Here is a 19,741-nt window from a genome sequence, read left to right on the forward strand (position 1 = left end):
AACATCCAGATTATGGAGCATCCTCGGATTATAGATCATCTTCAGGTTATAGAGCGTCTCCCTCCTACAAACTGATTTAACTTCAGTTAACATCCAGATTATAGAGCATCTTCAGATTATAGAGCATCTTCAGAATATAGAACATCTTCCTCCCATTAACTAATATGACTCACTGAGAATCTTCAGATTATAGAGCGTCTCCCTCCTACTAACTGATGTAACTTCAAATAACATCCAGACTATAGAGTGTTTTAAGATTATAGAGCATCTTCCTCCCACTGACTGGAGTAATTTAAGATAACATCTGGATTATAGAGCATCCTCAGATTATAGATCATTTTCAGGTTTTAGAGCGTCTCCGTCTTACTAACTGATTTAACTTCAGTTAACATCCAGATTATAGAGCATCTTCAGATTATAGAGCATCTTCAGAATATAGAACATCTTCCTCCCATTAACTAATATAACTCAATGAGAATCTTCAGTTTATAGAGCGTCTCCCTCTTACTAACTGATGTAACTTCAAATAAAATCCAGATTATAGAGCATTATACGATTATAGAGCATCTTCCTCCCACTGACTGGAGTAATTTAAGATAACATCTGGATTATAGAGCGTCTCTTGATAATAGATCATCTCACTCCTACTAACTAATGTAACTTTCAGCCAACATCCAGATTATAGAGCATCTTCAGATTAATGAGCGTCTCCAGATTATAGAGTGTCTTTAAATTATACAGTCTTCAGATTACAGAGTCTTCCTCCCAATAGTTGATGGGAAATAAACTAACATCCACATTATGGAGCGTCTTCAGATTATAGAGCATCTTCCTTGCACTATCCGATGAGAATTCAGTCAACATCCAGATGAGAGAGACCCACACAGAGCAGCAGCTCAGCTAATGAATCCCTGCAACACTGCAATAACATAACTTTGTGCGCAATATGTGTACAATAAAGCAAAAGTAACTTCTCCATACAGGCAGATACTTTTGATTTAAATCACTTGCAAAGTAACTCCTGTACTTTTACAGAAATTAGTAGTCATTTTGCTCACAGTTAAGCGGTAATTTTCAGTTTTCTGCTTTACTGTTTGTGACATACACCATAAACCCTTCTTCACTGTATCCAAAAAAACAAATAATTCTAAACTCCCACTTGTAACTGTTCTTAATTTTAACTCATTCATGAACCATCTAGTAGATTCTGTGAAGCTTTGTCTGTATTTAATGTAAACAAATCACTGTATCAATATATGAACGTCTTTCAGAGAGTTGATATCACAAAAAAATGAATGATTAAAAAATGCACACAACTTTTAAAAAAACAAAACGTTATTCATACCATGTGTTCTAATGAAGTTACATGTCTTATTCGTGTTTTATGTGAGCTTCCAGCCCAGTGATGGACTTCTGATTAATAAATCTCTCCGTTGTGTTGGGAAGTGATGCCATTACTGTTTTATAGGTTGCATTCGGATAAGAAATAGAAAAATCGCAGCGGGGAGAGTTAAAGAAAGGTCAGATTGGGCCACACTGCAGTTGTAGAAGCTGCAACGTGTCCACAGCTCAACCAGACTGCTTTGTGGCTCTGCCAGGTTTTCTTCTCTCCCTCCCTCCTCCCCTCCTCCCCTCCTTCCCTCCCTCCCTCCCTTTGTCTCTAACATTATGGCATGGGATTGTTTCATTTTTGGGAAAAGTTGGATTTTATTTTAACTCAATCACGTTGCAACTGTTGTGATGTATTTTTGGTTTTATTGGAGTTAAAGTGGTGGAAGACGGTTTACATGTTAGGGGAAAGCGTAAAAGGTTCATAAATGATAATATGGTGACATTTAATGAAGGCATCAGGTTTGCCTTGGGGCTCATTTGTTCCGATGTGTTTAAATATCAATACATGACGCTGTGAATTCAATAAACTGGAGTAACTTTGCCGTTGCATATAAGATGCATATATTCCCAGATAAAAAGTGACAAGATATATTTTCAGTAGGGTTTTGTCAGAAAAGGAGACATTTATCTTTACTTTTCAAACATGTCAGAAGCCAAACTTTATATTTTAATCTTCTTTCGGTTTCTTGTTTCCATTCCATGCGTAAAATGCGCAGACACGTTTCCACTGTTGCTGCACCCTCAGGCGTCCCCTCAAAATATGAATATGATTAGTTTTGAAAGATAAAAGTCAAATAAGACCCTGCCCCACTTAAACAGATCCGCGTTGCCTTGCATAGAATTAATTCTAGTTTCGCAAAGGCTAAACTGGAATTGTATTAATGAAATCCAAACCCGCCAACAAAAGGCTCAGCGACGCATTCTGTCAGGCCGCACGATGGAGCGACCAGGGCGGAAAAGTCTCAATAAAGAAGATCCACGGTGAGTGTGGAGGTTATCAGACACGTCTGTGCGTTGTACAGTCTGTGCGTAAAGGATGCGTCTTCTCATCGTCCACGTTTGAGCTGAAACGTGAACTTGCTTGACATGTTTTAAGACGCCCCCCCCCCCCCCCCCCCCTCTCTCCTCCTCTCTCCCTCTTTCTCTCTGATGAAGGAGGGACTGCGCCATGAACATGGACAAGTCCTCTGGTGCGCGCAGGACCTCCCCAAATAGTTTGGGCATATAAAAGCCAAGCTAACTCATTTGTTTAAGCAGTAGGGAGTTTCTGCTAGGGCCTGGATTGGAGTTACGCACAGACCGGACCCTACCCTGTATGAGTGGTGTCTGAGGAGAAAAAGAGGATTCCCCTTTCCGCAAAGAATCTACATGTCTAATATTTAGACATGTTCAGCTTTGTGGATATCCGGCTAGCGCTTTTGCTCAGCGCAACGGTGCTTTTGGCGAGAGGTCAAGGCGAGGATGATAGTAAGTATCGCTTTACAAACACTGAATTAAGATGGGTTTTTTTTTTGCTTTTGTTTTTTGCTTTTCTCCGGACGGTGGCACCTTCAGGATGTGGATAGCCCGCAAGGATGCTGAGGAGTGTGCAGGAACTGAGTGTCCTCTGTGGGATACATGACTCCAGTGCGCACAGATGGTGAAAGTTGTTACGCAGTGGTGCGTTTTGATGGGTCTTTTTGGAGATCTGGACGCGAAATAGGAATTTATAGTCTGGATTTCTCTCTCTCTCTCTCTCTCTCTCTCTCTCTCTGTCTTTTTCTCCCCTTAATGCCTTGCTCGTCTCACTGACGTGCAGATACACGCGTCCTCCTGCCCCAGGAGTGCAAACCTGAGAGGCGCAGCCACTGATGCGCACTGACAGGAGGAATGAGTAGATCTCTTTATGATGAGATCTAATCTGGGCTGTGTCTCTATATTGTTTAGGGAATCAGATTTTACTAGGTTTGGGATAAATCAATTTAAAAAAAAAAAGAAAAAGAAAAAAAAGAATAAGTTTTCTCCCCAATCCATAAAAAGGGTAAAAGTCCGCATAATCCAAAAGTTTCCTTTATATCATCTCATCAGTTTGACCAAACGCCATTAAAAGTGCAAATAGGAGTAATTAAACCAAACAAATCCAGATGACATCAGTCGTTTTCGGGTTAAAATTCAGAAGATGCTTCTTAGAGGAATTTCTTGCTGAAATGAACCCTTTCTCCCCTTTACGTTTTTACAATTATGGATTTGGTTAAATGGAAAAAACAAAGACTGTGGAAAAATTGCTGAAGTCTGACGTCGACAGTGAAGTGGTCTAGACGCCAATTAATCACCACAGTTGTGAGGGTGCGGAGGGCCTCGATTTACAAGTCACGGGCGCCACCATGTGGCAACTTACTAGAACTGCGCCTCCAAACCAGTATCATCCCACTTGTCCGCCCCCTATCCACGAGCTTAAAAAATGATTACTGACCCAAATACTGTTCGAACGTAATTATACCAAGAATCAGCAGGACACTATATGAAAATAAAAAATAAGAAGTTATATGGGGGCAGCAGAGCCATATAGGTTTTTTTATTTTTATTTAAAAAATTTTTAAACATGCGAATCAGGCGCAGAGCAATATCAGTTCCTATTAACTGTCATTGCAAAGCACACGAATCATTCATTAAAAAAACGATTTCTTCCTGGATGCTTGTTTATGACTCATTCAGAAAAAGCCAAATGTGTTCAATCCTGGAAGAATCACCCATAATGAGTCCTGTTGCAAAGACCAAGCATCCCCATCAGTATCGTTTATCCAGGCCAAATCTGTAATTTCATTATGTCACACGTCACGACAAATAAAGTCTTATCTTATCACACGTGACATTAAAACATTTTGTTTTTAACATCTAGCCTCGACATCCTGGAACTCATGATGATTTGTTTCCTCTCAGGCCCATTTGGCAGCTGCACATTCGATGGACAGTTGTACAATGACAAGGACGTTTGGAAACCAGAACCATGCCAGATCTGCGTGTGCGACAGTGGAATCCCCTTGTGCGACGAAGTGATCTGCGAGGACACGTCCGACTGCGAAGATCCCATCATCCCAGACGGAGAGTGCTGCCCCATCTGCCCCGACACTGAGCCTGAAACCAATGGTACTGCCCCCTTCAGATTCTCTGGTTTTCACTTAGATTTGTGGTTTCCTCCCACACCCCTCCTCTTACATCTCTGACCATTCACAAATGGACTCGATGCCCCTTACCTGTCTGATTGAGGATTTTCAATCTGAAAAAGAATCGCTTCGGATTAAAGATGGATTATCGCTGCTCTTTGGCACAGCTTGAATACTGAATTTACCCACATGCATCGCAGCAGGCTGCTTACACCTGTCACATGTCCAAAGAACACTGATTTAAAACTTTTGTTTTTCTTAATGCTTTATTGCTAATATCATTTATCTCTTGGATTACATTGACTTAAATAATGTAGCATTGCCTATATGAGCCTAATTTTGGGGAGACTTGCAGATGACTCAAAATGTGTAGTAAAATATTCTTGACATGTTCTTCTCTGTTGGTTCTGTAGGACCCGTTATCTCAGGACCTCAAGAGGTATTTTCCATCTCTATTATCATTGATCATTTAGACACAATGGCATGCTTACATTTTAGATTTCTTTTGTATCATATGTTTACCCACTTTTATTCTGTCTATCCATAGCCCACAGCCGGAGAGGTTGGCGAGAAGGGAGACAGGGTAGGTTTCACTTTATTCTAATGTTGCCTTATTTCATAGATGCTTTCTGTTATTGGCTGCAAATGACACTTTGTTCTCATAAAAGTTTTGTATTGTTTGTATTGTAAGATCCAACACGTAAAGGCCTAAACGCTTTGTCTTTGTGCCACCATTTTTCTTTTTGTGCATGGTTGTGATTTTTGTTCTCATTTGATTATTAGATGACATGGCTCTGTCTTTCCAGTACTCAAAATATAGAAATGTGCTCTGTATTTGCCAAGCGAGGTTCCTGTAGATTAACGTCAATGTGATGTAAATGTCAACTGTGACCGTTGATAATTAGGTCAAAAGGTCAAGAGGTCATTGGGAGTTCAAAGGTCACTGACCTTTTTCCCCCACAAGTGAATAAATAACAGAACTTTGATAAATACAATACCTTGATTTTTTTTTTTTATCCTTTATAATTTAGAAGAGTTTATGTGACCTAGATATAAATATTTTCATTTACTACAAAAGTATTTTGTAGTGTTGTTTATGTTTGTGAGGTTTGGAGGGATGCTGTCTCATCAGAACGTGTGCCATAAATGTTTGTAGTAAATATGAGTAAATGACCGTCTGTCCTTTTCCACAGGGTCCCGGCGGTTCTCCTGGTAATGACGGTATGCCCGGACAGCCTGGCCTGCCTGGACCTCCTGGCCCCCCTGGCCCCCCTGGCCTTGGCGGAGTAAGTATCATCTAGGAGGTCAACATTCAAAGACGAATCCCATCAGACGCATTCATCTTAAAAGCTATCAGCGTTAGCATGTACACTTTACAGACACATGAGCAGGAAGTGAATGATTTCATGCTGGAAAGAGAGAACCTGGAGGGTTTTTTCCCCCGTATATTTCAGCAGAAATGCAGAATGTCTCATATTATAGCCGGCTACTGAGCTCGACATTGTTGGAGGGACAGAGCTGATCAGAGGAAGGAAATATCCCTTCAGGTGTCTTCTGGGATGGTTTCTGGCTTCATTTCCTCTCTAATTCTTCCTCTTTTCTCTCTACAGAACTTCTCTCCTCAGATGAGCTACACTGACCACTCCAAATCCAGCGGTCCCCCAGTCCCCGGCCCAATGGTAGGAAAGCTTCACTCTCTGACTCCTTCATTTAATATTGATGCCAAAACTTGAATCAAATTCAATCTGAATCCTTTCTCCTGTGCCTTCCTCACCAGGGTCCTATGGGTTCCCGTGGTCCTCCTGGAAATCCTGGCCCCAGCGTAAGTACTCTCTTGTCAAGTTCTGTTTTTTGTCCAGCAATAAACCTCCTATTCAATCCTAAATCTTTCTAATATTTGTTTTTTGTTTAATGCAATAAGACATGTTGGATTAATTCTCCTCACTTGCTGTATCTCAGGGTCCCCAGGGATTCACTGGACCCCCTGGTGAGCCTGGTGAGCCCGGAGCTTCTGTAAGTAAAATTATTTTCCTCTAAATACGTATTCTTATTGAAGATGATATTCGTTTAGTGGGGAATTCACAGCTTCTTTATATAAATGAAGCTCAAACATAGGCTTGGCCACAGGCCTACTTCCTGTTGTAGTCACTGACCCAGTAACACACATTTACATCAATTCCTCTTTGCCCACAGCAGCATGTTCAATACTTACCTGGCCGACTTGATATTGGTGCTGACTCATTTCTTTTCTCGGTGCTTTCAGGGTCCCATGGGTTCTCGTGGTCCCGCCGGTCCCCCTGGCAAGAATGGAGACGATGTGAGTGATTTACAGATTATTTTGTTGCTTTAAACTCTAAAAACTGTGGCACACACGGCACACGCCACCTGTTAGAGGAATTAGCCCAGCAGAGATTTATTATGTAATATCACTTAGTGTCTGACATCTCCTGGAATTATTTATTACAGAAATTAATATCAAAAGTGCCTTTTTGCATATTCACCTTCTCTCTGTGTGATTCTACCAGGGTGAGCCCGGCAAATCTGGTCGCCCCGGCGAGCGTGGAGCTGCTGGCCCTCAGGTGGGTGCGATCAAGACGACTGGGAGCAGATCTCCTCTCCGTTTGCTTTTGACTCAACTTTTGCTGTTTTCCTCACGCAGGGAGCTCGTGGATTCCCAGGAACCCCCGGACTCCCCGGCATCAAGGGACACAGGGTAAGTCTTGCGCCGTCACTGAGAAAACCAAGCCGATCACTTCATGCCGCTGTGCTGAGTCGTTACTGAGCTCGCTCATGTCGTTCACAGGGATTCAGCGGTCTGGACGGAGCCAAGGGTGATGGTGGACCCGCTGGACCCAAGGTGATTACATGCCCTCCGGGTCTCTGTCTTGGAAGACGCATGCTGGAGTTCGTCTGAGCCTGAGGTCTTTCTTCTGTTTGTCTCGGTTTGCAGGGAGAGAGTGGTTCCTCCGGTGAGAACGGTATTCCTGGAGCAATGGTACGTCTGACACCTGTACTAAATGCATTGCCACGAGCTGCACAGTGGAGCTCATCTCCAATAAAGATTGCATTTAAAGTTTCCCACCACTGAAGTTGTTTTGGTCTCTTCCAGGGTGCTCGCGGTCTTCCCGGTGAGAGAGGCCGTCCCGGACCTCCTGGCCCATCTGTAAGAACTGCCTCTCATTCCCATCCTTTATTTACCTACAATATCTCATTAGTCCTGTTTCAGATCGGCAAATGTTTGACGTGATCCCTCCCGTCTTTGCAGGGTGCTCGCGGTAACGATGGCAACACTGGTGCTGCTGGTCCTCCTGTGAGTACCGGATCCTGATGCCGTTTCATTCCCACGTTGAAATGAAGACAGATTCTGTCGTCACATTCCACATTTCCAGGTCATGGTGCTTTGTTAAGCCTGCATATCTGTTCTTTAGGGACCTACTGGACCTGCTGGCTCCCCTGGATTCCCCGGTGGTGCTGGTGCTAAGGTGCGTCACTCAGATCACATTCGAGGTGTGAGCTTTATCAACCTTAAATTCGGGTGTAGCCATCTTCATTCACAGCCTACTACAACTTAACTACTGTAATTACCTCTTATCCACTGGCTCAGTGCTCTCATTACCGCCTCAATGGCGACTCTGTATCAACATTGTAAGCATCAACAAGTACTTTAGAGTTTGGAGGATGAATCTGTATGGATAGGAGACTGATGTGACCTGTGTGACCTGACGCTGCACCCTGAGTGACCTCCAGCCACCAGATGGCATCTTATCGATCAATTCAAATGAAACTCAAACGATTGCTAGATAGAACCTTACACATGTCAATATATGCATACACATGCAAATTACATATACAAATGGAGACTAAGACATGCCAGAAACAGTTAAATACAATAAGACAACAAAAGTGATGGAATGGTAAACAACATATAAGAAAATAGCAGTAATTGAATGTTTGTGTTAAATATCTATTAATATTCCCAATACAGACACATCTAGAACCACAGTAAAAGTGGGTTGAACAAATTGTGGGATTCAAACAAATTACAAAAATTTGTAGGAATAAAATACAAGATAGAAGTTAAATGATAATGAAAATTGCACCTTCAATCTTCTTATTGCTGAGATGTGCACTCCTGGTTTCTGCGTCTTTTCTGCGTCCTCTTACTCCAACATAGTGAATAAATGTCTTCATGACGCTCCGCAGGCCATGCAGGACTTCTTATGACTGTACCGTTCACATGTTCCTGCTTTATTTTACTAATCCAGGAAAAATAGACAGAAACTGTTGATGCTCGTCAACGCACGACTGAATTATTGAAAATGGCCTGTTTTATCTCTATCTGCATAAAACCTTCAGTTAAATCCGAGCTACACACACTCTAGACCTCGAGGTGTCTAGAGGCCTACAGACTGTCTGTAAAATACAACTTGGACAATAGAACATTTCCATCCCGGAGTGTCGGTTCAGTACATCTCCAGGTATTCAAGAATCATTTAGAATAAAATGCAGATCAAAAAGTCATTACAACTCAATTAGAACTTTCCCGATTCCACTACTTACCAAATTCTCTTACAGGATCTAGAACCCTAACAAGGTCTAAAAAAAACTAACAAGGACTAGAGTTCTAACAAGATCTAGAACTATATCAACATCTAGAACTCCAAAAAAGACAAGCACTAATATGAGGTTCTAGAACAATAACAAAATCTAGAACTTTTACAAGGTCTATAACTCGAACAAGGCCTACAACCCTAACAAGGTCCAAAATTCTTACGAGGTCGAGAACTCTAACATGGTCTAGAATTCGAACAAGGTCTCAAACTCTTTTGAGGTCCAGATCTCTAATAAGGTCTGGAACTGTAACAGGATCTCGAACTATTACAAGGTCGAGAACGCCTACAAAGTGAGGAACTCTCACTAAATCTGTTATTTGCTTGAATTACGTAATGTCAACAGGTCAAGAACGCTCACAAATTCTCAAACTCTTTGAAATGTGAAATACTGACAAAGTCTAAAACCATTGCAGGACTTGCAACGCTCAAGTCCTCGAAATCCCACAAAGTCTAGAACTTGATCAATCTTACAAACACCCACAGTCTAGAACTCTTGAGGTGCGGACGTCTCCAAATTCTAGAACTCTTAACAAGGCAGAGAACCGTGACAGGGTCCAGACTCTTACAAATTGAGGAACTCTCAAAGTCTAAAACCATGAATCCTTCAACTTCCACAGTCTAGAACTCTTACGAGCTCCAGAAGTCTCCAGATTCTAAACCCTTAACAAGGTCTGGAACACTCACAACCTTGAAAATCAATCAGACTGCAGAAGTCCTGCAAGTTTCTAGAGTTTCTGGAACTCGTCCTGGGGGTGGAACTCCTTTAAAAGTCCCACAAATTGTGGAATTCTCGCTAAATCCAGATTTCCAGGAGCTGATCTGAGAGTTGAACCCACCTTCTTCCTGCTGTATTACCCGGCTGTCATTAGCTCACCAGTTCTAGTTTTGAAGGAACAAAAGAAAATCTGCCCAAATGTGGTTGAAAGAGGAAATGTTGATATTTAATAGAATTCATGCAGCATCACAGAACCAGATTTCTGTAATAGATTCTATTTCTTTCACCAAAGAGGAATTAGTTTCCAGGGAGCTTCTTAGATATAGAATCAGTCTCAATGAAACATTCACAAAGTGTACATTACAGATAGCCTTCGAGACAAAAGACAAAACATGTGTTGATCTAAATTCACATGAGTTTTTATATCACAGCACAAACTGTTGCGTCCTTGCACAGGGAGAGACTGGCCCCGCTGGAGGCCGTGGATCTGAGGGAGCCCAGGGAGCCCGTGGTGAGCCTGGTAACCCCGGATCTGCTGGATCTGCTGGACCTGCTGTGAGTAGATAGTGACTTTTAGCTGCGGGAGATCTCAGAGCGACTTTCTATTAAAGTAGAAGTGATCGAGTTGACCCGGTTTTGTTCCTCTTTCCAACAGGGTGCTCCTGGATCTGATGGTTCCGCTGGTGCTAAGGGATCTCCTGTAAGTATCAGGCATGCTGTTGCATTCATTCCTTTCAATGGAGTTTAGTTTGTTCTCTTATGCACCGATGTGTCGTCCCACAGGGTGCTTCTGGTATTGCTGGTGCTCCCGGTTTCCCCGGTTCTCGTGGTCCTGCTGGAGCTCAGGGAGCTGTTGGTGCTCCCGGTCCTAAGGGTAACAATGTGAGTACCCCACCGTGGAGTTTCTGAGTTTTGTTGTCAGCATCCCTGTTGCTGCAGAGATCCAGCATGAACTGACGTCACTGTTTCTGCCAACAGGGAGATCCTGGTGCTTCTGGTCCTAAGGGAGAGCCCGGTGCCAAGGGAGAGCCCGTAAGTGACACAATACCTTCAAGGGTTTCCACTCTGTCTTGATGCTCTGCGAGCCACGACACGATTGGTTTTCCTTTCTCTTCCAGGGTCCCGCAGGAGTTCAGGGACTCCCCGGCCCCTCTGGCGAGGAAGGAAAGAGAGGAGGTCGTGGTGAGCCCGGTGGTGGCGGACCCCGTGGACCCCCTGGAGAGCGCGTAGGTTTTTCTTTTCAACTACCTTTAAGACAACAAAACAAACTCCAAACGATCTTGATAAGTGTTGAGTAAATTCCCGGGGGGATTGACCTGGGAGCTGATTGTCGTGGCGTCTGTCTCTCCATCAGGGCTCCCCCGGTGCTCGTGGTTTCCCTGGTGCTGACGGAGCTGCTGGAGGCAAGGTGAGTTCATCAAATCAATAAATCAACCAATGAGGAGTGAAGTTATCCACATTTGGCTCACAAAACATTATGGAACTATATCCCAACCAGCGAGACGTATCCAAGTCCTGATTTCAGAAAAGCTTCAGGAGCCAAAACCTGCTTTTATATCCAACATGAATCAATATATTTGTATATATTTCATTTCTTAGTTAGTGTTTATGTCTTTTTTTCTGACAACTTTTCACGTTCACGTTTTTAAATGAATTTCATAATGCTTCATCTTCAGTCCAGGCACGTTATCACTTTTTTTTTTTTTTATTACTTATTTAATTAAAAATTGATTTAGTTCCTGAATTAAGTTGAATTAAGCAGCTTTAGCCACAGTGAACAATAGTTAGATACAGTTACTAATAAACTAAAGATGCTCTCAAAAAAAAAGAAAAAAAAAGAAGCAATACACAATTATCTGTATACATACAGACTGTGATTACCTTCTTATCGTCTCTCCTGACTGTTCTCCCTTTCTGCCACAGGGTGGCCCCGGTGAGCGTGGTGCCCCTGGACCTCTGGGACCCCAAGGAGCCACTGGTGAGGCCGGAACCTCCGGTGCTCCTGGTGCACCTGGATCCAAGGTGAGTTTGAGTGTAAATTAATGAAGAAAATAAATAACAAAAAATGCAGTTTTTCTGACGCTCACGTGAGGCCTGCTCTCTCTGTAGGGAGTGACCGGCAGCCCCGGTAGCAACGGCCCCGATGGCAAAGTTGGACCTGCTGGTATTTCTGGACAAGATGGCCGCCCCGGACCCCCTGGACCCTCTGGAGCCAGAGGACAGCCCGGAGTTATGGGATTCCCCGGACCAAAGGGAGCTGCTGTGAGTCACAAAACACAAAACTGTCACAAGGTTTCACATGGAAAACTTAACAATTTTCTTCATGTCAGTTTGAATCAAATCAGTCATATACCACTGACATGTAATCACATTTGTTGGAAAATATAAAAGGTACCTTTAAGGAGGTAATGAATCTGACATAGAGTTACTTTTATTATTTTTATAATCTCAATTTTTTCCCCCAAATTGTTTTATTATTTTCAAGGTCAATTTATTTGCTTCAAAAAAATAAAAGATAGGAGGAAATACAAAAGTCACTTTCCTCAAATCAACCACAGCAGAAGATTTTACTTGAATGTATTCGATAAATTAATATGTTTTGAAAAAAATGCTGATTGCCGCTGGCCAAATATATTTCAGTCACATTCAATTTCTGTGATCTTCTTTTTCTCACCAAACCAATTTCAACCCCATGTTATCTTTTTTTTTTTTTTTTTCTATAGTACACTTTTAAGATGAAAAATCACTGCTGCATATAGATGGTTTGAATTAACGGAGGAAAAAACGGATCTTTTGAAACCCTTTATGGCAAAAAAAAAGCCCCCCCCAAAAAAAGTCAAAGTGGACATATTGAGGATTAGTTTTTTAAAGGAGAATACTAAATAGGATAAAAAATGAAGACGTTGATAAATATCAGTTAGACGTTTGAAGATCAATTATAGCTGATGAAGTGTCAAGCAGGTGTAAGTGTGGACATGTGTGTTTTTCAGGGTGAGGGTGGAAAGCCTGGCGAGAGAGGACCCGGTGGAGCTCTGGGCGCTGTCGTAAGTACTTCTTCATTTTCATAATTACACTTCATGTGAGGAACCTTAAAGGCAGCTGAGGATATCTGATGATGATGATGATGATGATGATGATGATGATGATGATGATGATGATGATGATGATGATGATGTTGTCCGCAGGGCGCTCCTGGCAAAGACGGTGACGCTGGTGCTCCTGGACCTTCTGGCCCTGCTGTATGTACCTCGCCTGTTTGACAGATCAGTTTTTACCCATCAGGCTCGGCGTGTGGCGGTTTTCTCATCATTTCGTTGTCACATTTGTGTTCAGGGACCTGCTGGAGAGAAGGGAGAGCAGGGACCCGCCGGTTCTCCTGGATTCCAGGTAAGGACTTTGCCATTTTTTGTGTATTTTCGTCAACATCTCTTCTCTAGTCTTGACCTGAGTCTTTAATCTTTTACCTTTGATTCATGTGTAGGGTCTTCCCGGACCCCAAGGTGCTACTGGTGAGACTGGCAAGCCTGGCGAGCAGGTATGAACTGGAAGCAAACCATTTGAATAGAGACAGTAGATTGAAGCACTTACAAGTGTAGTGAAGTTGACTCACTGGTGTTTGTTCCTGTTCAGGGAGCTCCCGGAGAGCTTGGACCCAACGGCCCATCTGGACCCAGAGTGAGTACCCAAAGCAATTCCCACCGGGGTTTGAATCCCGCTTTAAACATTGTCCAGCGACTGATGCGGCGTCCGTCCTTCCTCTTCAGGGCGACAGAGGATTCCCCGGAGAGCGCGGTGCTCCTGGTGCTGGCGGCCCAACCGGATCCCGTGGGGCCCCCGGACCCTCCGGTAACGATGGAGCCAAGGTCAGTGCAATGTTGGACAAGTAAAGATACCCCCCCCATCAAATAAAATTAAGCGATATGCAGATGACATTACATTAATTTCAATACGTTACATTTAATCATAGAGCTATCTGTGTAGAAAAACACACTTACGATTTAATATCCAATCATCTTTTCTACTCGCTGAAGCATATCGTACCACATTAAACTCTTGAACATGAAGTCTCGGGGACTTTCTTGTTGTGACAGGGACAGTGCTGAACACTGTTCCAACGTGCCACTTCCCGAGCTGGTGGACTGGATACACTTGTTGACTGGATGATAACCACATGTTTCTAATCTTTGTTCAGGGAGAGCCTGGTGCTGGCGGTGCCCCCGGTGGTATCGGAGCCCCCGGTATGCAGGGAATGCCCGGAGAGCGCGGAGCTGGTGGTCTGCCCGGAGTCAAGGGAGAGAGAGTGAGTGTGATAAAAAAAAATAAAAGAACATTTTCCCTCATTGATACAAGTGTGAAGTCGTAACATGAGTACATCAGAGCGGATTCAGTTTGTCAGTAAACTAACCAGAAACTCGTCACGTAGGGTGATGGTGGTGCCAAGGGAGGAGAAGGTGCTTCCGGCAAAGACGGTGTCCGTGGTATGACTGGTGCTATTGGACCCCCCGGTCCTCATGGTGCTCAGGGTGAGAAGGTAAGATGAAAGTCTGCGGGTTCGATAAAACTTTGGGATGATTTTCTCTTAGGACAATTGAATTGAGCTGACGATGCGTCTTTGCCTTTTATTTCAGGGTGAGGGTGGCCCCGTTGGAGTCGCTGGACCCACCGGTCCCCGTGGTGCCCCCGTAAGTCCTTTACCAAACAAAAACACCTGCAACACAAACCGAGCCACACAAGAATAACGTCATATGGAAGGTGACTCTGACGTCCATGTCTCCGACAGGGTGAGCGTGGAGAGAGCGGACCCCCCGGACCTGCTGGATTCGCTGGACCTCCTGTAAGAATCAGATTTAGTTACTTTTTACATAGAATAAAACAAAGTTCTTCAACCTTTCCCCTCAAAAGAGTCATTTTCGTCTCTTGCCACCAAATAAAATCTCCTGAAGCCACGAGACATGTTTTATCATAAACAATCACACAACTTATGGAGTCAAGTAGTTTTGACATTCATGATGTTTCACCACTACGATTTAGAATTTTGCTGTTGTGGTTTTTGTAGCTATTTTTATTTTTTTTTACAGTTTTAACCTTTTCAGCCATTTCGATTTTTGGCCATTTTTTTCCTAGTTCACATTATCTTTCAAACTACTTTTTTTTTAACCAATCCTTCTAACACTTTTTTTTTAGCTTTTTTTTTTTTAGCTTTTTTTTTTAAACCATTTTATCCAGAAGCATGTTTTTGAAAATAAGCCAGGTATGCAAAAAGAAAAGAAAAGAAAAGAAGATTTTAAAAGGTTGCAAATTGTTCCTACATACAGCTTTCAGAAAGCTCCAATACAGAGGAACTAAAGAGCCACGTGCAGCAGCAGCAGACCCCTGGGATAGAGCTTCCACGTGAATGCTTGCATTGATGTGCGTTTTGTCACGTTTCCTCAATGTCAGGGTACCGATGGTCAGCCTGGTGCCAAGGGCGAGTCTGGTGACACTGGACCCAAGGGAGACGCTGGTGCTCCTGGACCCGGTGGACCCGTTGGAGCTTCTGGTCCTCAGGTAAGTTGTCCCACGAGTTCTGAGCGAAAGAGCAAGTATTCTCTCCCAACAGAGTCAGTGGAAGCACCGAACTGTGTATCATTGATGACCTTTCTGTCGACAGGGACCCGCCGGTCCTCCTGGATCTAAAGGTGCTCGTGGTGGTGCTGGATCTCCTGTACGTATCTCGAATCAAGCATTATTGTCCTCTGATCCCCTCCAAAACTCACTCATCTGTTTTGATTTGCTTGTGTGATTTGGCAGGGTGCTACTGGTTTCCCTGGACCTGCTGGAAGAGTTGGACCCCCTGGCCCCTCTGTGAGTACATCCTTACGCAGAAAAACCACTTTCTGGTCAGTCTTGTTTGTTCGATCTTCTTGAATGTTCGTTGATTCTGTCCAGGGACCCGGCGGACCCCCTGGACCCCTCGGACCTGTTGGCAAAGATGGAGCCCGCGGAGCTCGTGGTGAGACCGGACCTGCTGGTCGCCCTGGTGAGGCTGGTGCCATCGGCCTGTCTGGACTTCCTGGAGAGAAGGGATCTCCTGGTTCCGATGGAGCCCCTGTGAGTTTCAGATGGCCAGAATACTTCCTACAAGGCTCTTTTTCTGTAGTTATGCTCATGTGAACTGACCGCTGCACCCTCCTGTGCAGGGCACCTCTGGTATCCCCGGACCCCAAGGTATTTCTGGACAGCGTGGTATCGTAGGTCTCCCCGGACAGCGTGGAGAGCGTGGTTTCCCCGGTCTGCCCGGACCCGGCGTGAGTCTTCTTTCTGACACTGATGTTGCCAATAATTGAATTTCTTCACGTACTTATAGACAAGTAACATGGGTTTGTTTTCCATCAGGGTGAGCCTGGAAAGCAGGGAGGTTCTGGAGCTGTTGGTGAGCGTGGACCTCCTGGACCTTCCGGACCCCCTGGACTGTCTGGTGCTCCTGGAGAGGCTGGTCGTGAGGTATGACACAGGCTCAGACACTGTAAACCCATCCAGTGATTCATATGAATTCAACGTTTCCTGGTGATTACTAATGATCCTCGCTGGTGATCTACAGGGATCTCAGGGACACGATGGCGCCCCCGGTCGTGATGGAGCTTCCGGACCCAAGGTCAACATCTTCTACTTGACTCAATGCATCATATCAGCTTCACGTTTTGAATCTATTCAAAATGAGTCTTTGTGATCTTGCTTCTGTAGGGAGACCGTGGCGAGTCTGGCATGGCTGGACCCCCTGGAGCTCCTGGTGCTCCTGGTGCCCCTGGTGCTGTTGGCCCCTCCGGAAAGAGTGGTGATCGTGGAGAGTCTGTAAGTCTCCATTGCCACAAACGTTGACCATCAGAATGACTCAAATCTGGTCACTTTTGATCCTGATTTTCACACTTTTCTTGTCCTGTAGGGTCCCGCCGGTCCTTCCGGTCCTTCTGGGCCCGCTGGTCAACGCGGTCCTGCCGTGAGTTTATTCTTCACTGATGAACCGACTGTTGTCTGATGGCGCGAGATGTGATCTTGACCTGCCGTTACCTTTCCTCAGGGCCCTGCTGGAGGTAAGGGAGACAGAGGAGAGGCCGGTGAGGCTGGAGATAGAGGCCACAAGGGACACAGAGGATTCACTGGCATGCAGGGTCTGCCCGGACCTGGTGTGAGTAACTCACCCACAAACATTTTGAGCTTTAAGCAGGGTGTGATTTGAAAAGGAACCAGACATCAGGATCATATTTTCATATTCATCCGAACACACATTGATTTAGTAGAACCTGATGCAGTAGCAGATGAAAGCAAATGATAACATGCATTGTAATGCAAAATCAGAAAATCTTCAGTGTTTGATGTGACTGGAAAAAAGTCGTAAATTGTATGAAATACTGTGTGGAACCATGTCACTTCGTGTGCCTCCAGGGATCTTCCGGAGAGAGAGGACCTGCTGGTGCCACCGGACCTGCTGGACCCAGAGTGAGTACAACCGTTACTGAACAAACCAACAGAATTATTTTCAGAACAAAGGTTAAATCATCGGTCAGACCCGGCTCAAGGCAGTGACATTTAGCTTAAATAAACTGCTATCTAACAAAGTAATGGGGGGGGTGGTCGTCGGAGTTACGGTGCATGCTGTCGAAAAGGTGAGTGCAGAGAAGAGTCCAGCACAGAAAACTAAAGTCAAACCTTTTACATTCTTTCAAAAAAGCAGGAAGTAGAGACTAAAAACAGACAGGAAGCTAAAAGAGGACAAATAAGATACCTCGCTTACTTTACTGCTCGTTTCCTTCAAGAGATCATTTGTTTTCTCTACAGGGACCTTCTGGATCCAACGGCTCCCCTGGTAAGGACGGCATGAACGGTATGCCCGGACCCATCGGACCCCCCGGACCTCGCGGTCGCAATGGAGAAATGGGACCTTCCGTAAGTCAAACAACTAATCTTAATTTTCCTCCGCCAATACTTTACTTTGATGCAGACTGCAGTTTCTAAACTGGCTGCATTTGAAATCAGGGACAACCTGGACCTCCTGGTCCCCCCGGAATGCCCGGCGCCCCCGGAAGCGGATTCGACTTCGTCAGCCAGCCTCTTCAGGAGAAGGCCCCCGATCCCATGCGCGGAGGCTACCGCGCCGACGACCCCAACATGATGCGCGACCGCGACAACGAGGTCGACACCACCCTCAAGACCCTGACCCAGAAGGTGGAGAAGATCCGCAGCCCCGACGGCGCCCAGAAGAGCCCCGCCCGCATGTGCCGCGACCTGAAGATGAGCCACCCCGACTGGGACAGCGGTGCGTGCAGAGCCCAGATCTCCGAGTTTGTCTAATGTAGCGAAACGATGAGCTGAGATCTGAACTGTTGTGTGTCCCTGCATCACAGGCATGTACTGGATCGACCCCAACCAGGGCTCCAGTCTGGACGCCATCCAGGTTCACTGCAACATGGAGACCGGTGAGACCTGCATCCACTCCATCACACCCATCCCCATGAAGAACTGGTACCTCAGCAAGAACGCCAGAGAGAAGAAGCACGTCTGGTTCAGCGAGTCCATGACCAGTGGATTCCCGGTGAGAAGACGATGAGATGAGATGTGAAACGGTGTTTTCCAGTTTTGAACCAGCCGGTCGGTGACGTTCTCTACATTTTCCTCCCGCAGTTCAAGTACGGCAACGAAGGAGCCGATTCTGAGGACGTCAACATCCAGATGACCTTCATGCGCCTGATGTCCAACCAGGCCTCTCAGAACGTTACATACCACTGCAAGAACAGCATTGCCTACATGGACACTGCCACCGGCAACCTGAAGAAGGCCCTGCTGCTCCAGGGCTCCAACGACGTGGAGATCAGAGCCGAGGGCAACAGCCGCTTCACATACAGCGTCAGCGAGGATGGCTGCACGGTGAGTCGAGCTGCACGCAACGACGCTGACCCCAGCAGGTTGTCATTTCCCCTGAGCGGTTTCTAAATCTTCCTCTTATCGTTTTCCTCCACAGTCACACACTGGCACATGGGGCAAGACAGTCATCAACTACAAGACATCAAAAACATCCCGCCTTCCCATCATTGATATTGCTCCTATGGATGTTGGTGCACCTGATCAGGAATTTGGCGTCGATGTTGGCCCCGTTTGCTTCTTGTAAAAATGAAAGAAATATGGACATGACATTGTTGTTTTTTTTTCTAGCAGTCATCTCTAAATCCTTTTTTTCTATGCATTCAAAACTCATTCGGCTGCCATTGGTCCACATGCTTAAAACCACTCTACTGAAGACGGTGTTTGAGAAGTTTCTGGGACTGCAACCTCAACCGAAACCAACCACAAGGACACTTTAAAAAAAAGAATCTATTGTTTCCACTGGCAACAAGAAAATAATATATACTTGTGTAAAAATTTCCCCCCCGGAGATTGAGAAACAAAAAGATCTGCTCACGCAATGAAACACAGGTGACTTTTGCCATTTTTCCACCGCTGCAGAAGGACATTGAAAACAACAAGTGATATGTACCATTTTTCTGGTGTTAAATAAATTGTAAAAAGTGTGAAGCGTCTTCTTGTTCTAAATCTATCAAAGAAGAAACAAAGAAAGAAAGAAAAAAAAAAAAAAACACCACTTGAACTTTGGTCAGACTTTGCAAAGACCCGACAAAGAAGCTCACCTTCATTGCAACATGTGATGGCTACCTCATAACAAGTCAGAACCAACAAAAATGGTACAATAATATAAACATCACATGAATTGGGGGAAATTTAAAACAGTCAAAGGTGCTATTTACCACTTCAGAAAGGTCCAGTTGGTGTTTGATGGTGAAACATTCACTGTCATACTGTAATTTCTGCCACTAATGCCCGCGGAACCTTTGGTGCTACTCAATTGA

General features: G+C 44.6%; 1 protein-coding gene across 1 annotated transcript; it reads left to right on the forward strand.

The window, feature by feature from the left end:
• The first annotated feature begins 2,547 nt into the window (after positions 1-2,547).
• col1a1b (collagen, type I, alpha 1b) lies at positions 2,548-19,516 on the forward strand. The gene is made up of 50 exons (XM_080471619.1): positions 2,548-2,859; positions 4,312-4,518; positions 4,949-4,974; positions 5,083-5,118; positions 5,729-5,821; positions 6,146-6,214; positions 6,313-6,357; positions 6,495-6,548; positions 6,799-6,852; positions 7,061-7,114; positions 7,195-7,248; positions 7,339-7,392; positions 7,486-7,530; positions 7,645-7,698; positions 7,801-7,845; positions 7,964-8,017; positions 10,320-10,418; positions 10,519-10,563; positions 10,647-10,745; positions 10,842-10,895; positions 10,982-11,089; positions 11,218-11,271; positions 11,787-11,885; positions 11,973-12,125; positions 12,854-12,907; positions 13,049-13,102; positions 13,197-13,250; positions 13,345-13,398; positions 13,494-13,538; positions 13,628-13,726; positions 14,056-14,163; positions 14,287-14,394; positions 14,492-14,545; positions 14,644-14,697; positions 15,303-15,410; positions 15,514-15,567; positions 15,654-15,707; positions 15,792-15,953; positions 16,043-16,150; positions 16,239-16,346; positions 16,444-16,497; positions 16,587-16,694; positions 16,786-16,839; positions 16,921-17,028; positions 17,286-17,339; positions 17,679-17,786; positions 17,877-18,156; positions 18,245-18,432; positions 18,522-18,764; positions 18,859-19,516. Exons 1-50 carry the CDS (start codon positions 2,778-2,780, stop codon positions 19,003-19,005), a joined length of 4,359 nt encoding a protein of 1,452 aa, XP_080327745.1. The 5' UTR covers positions 2,548-2,777; the 3' UTR covers positions 19,006-19,516.
• Positions 19,517-19,741: the final 225 nt, after the last annotated feature.

The sequence above is a fragment of the Lipophrys pholis genome (genome assembly GCF_963383615.2).
Source record: "Lipophrys pholis genome assembly, chromosome: 1".
In the NCBI taxonomy this organism is placed as follows: Eukaryota; Metazoa; Chordata; class Actinopteri; order Blenniiformes; family Blenniidae; genus Lipophrys; species Lipophrys pholis.

Coding starts and splice junctions, on each gene's coding strand:
- col1a1b (XM_080471619.1), top strand. CDS start 2,778: ATGTTCAGCTTTGTGGATATCCGGCTAGCGCTTTTGCTCAGCGCAACG. Junction 6,358..6,494: donor CTGGAAATCCTGGCCCCAGC/GTAAGTACTCTC, acceptor GCTGTATCTCAG/GGTCCCCAGGGATTCACTGG. Junction 13,399..13,493: donor CTGGCAAGCCTGGCGAGCAG/GTATGAACTGGA, acceptor GTTCCTGTTCAG/GGAGCTCCCGGAGAGCTTGG.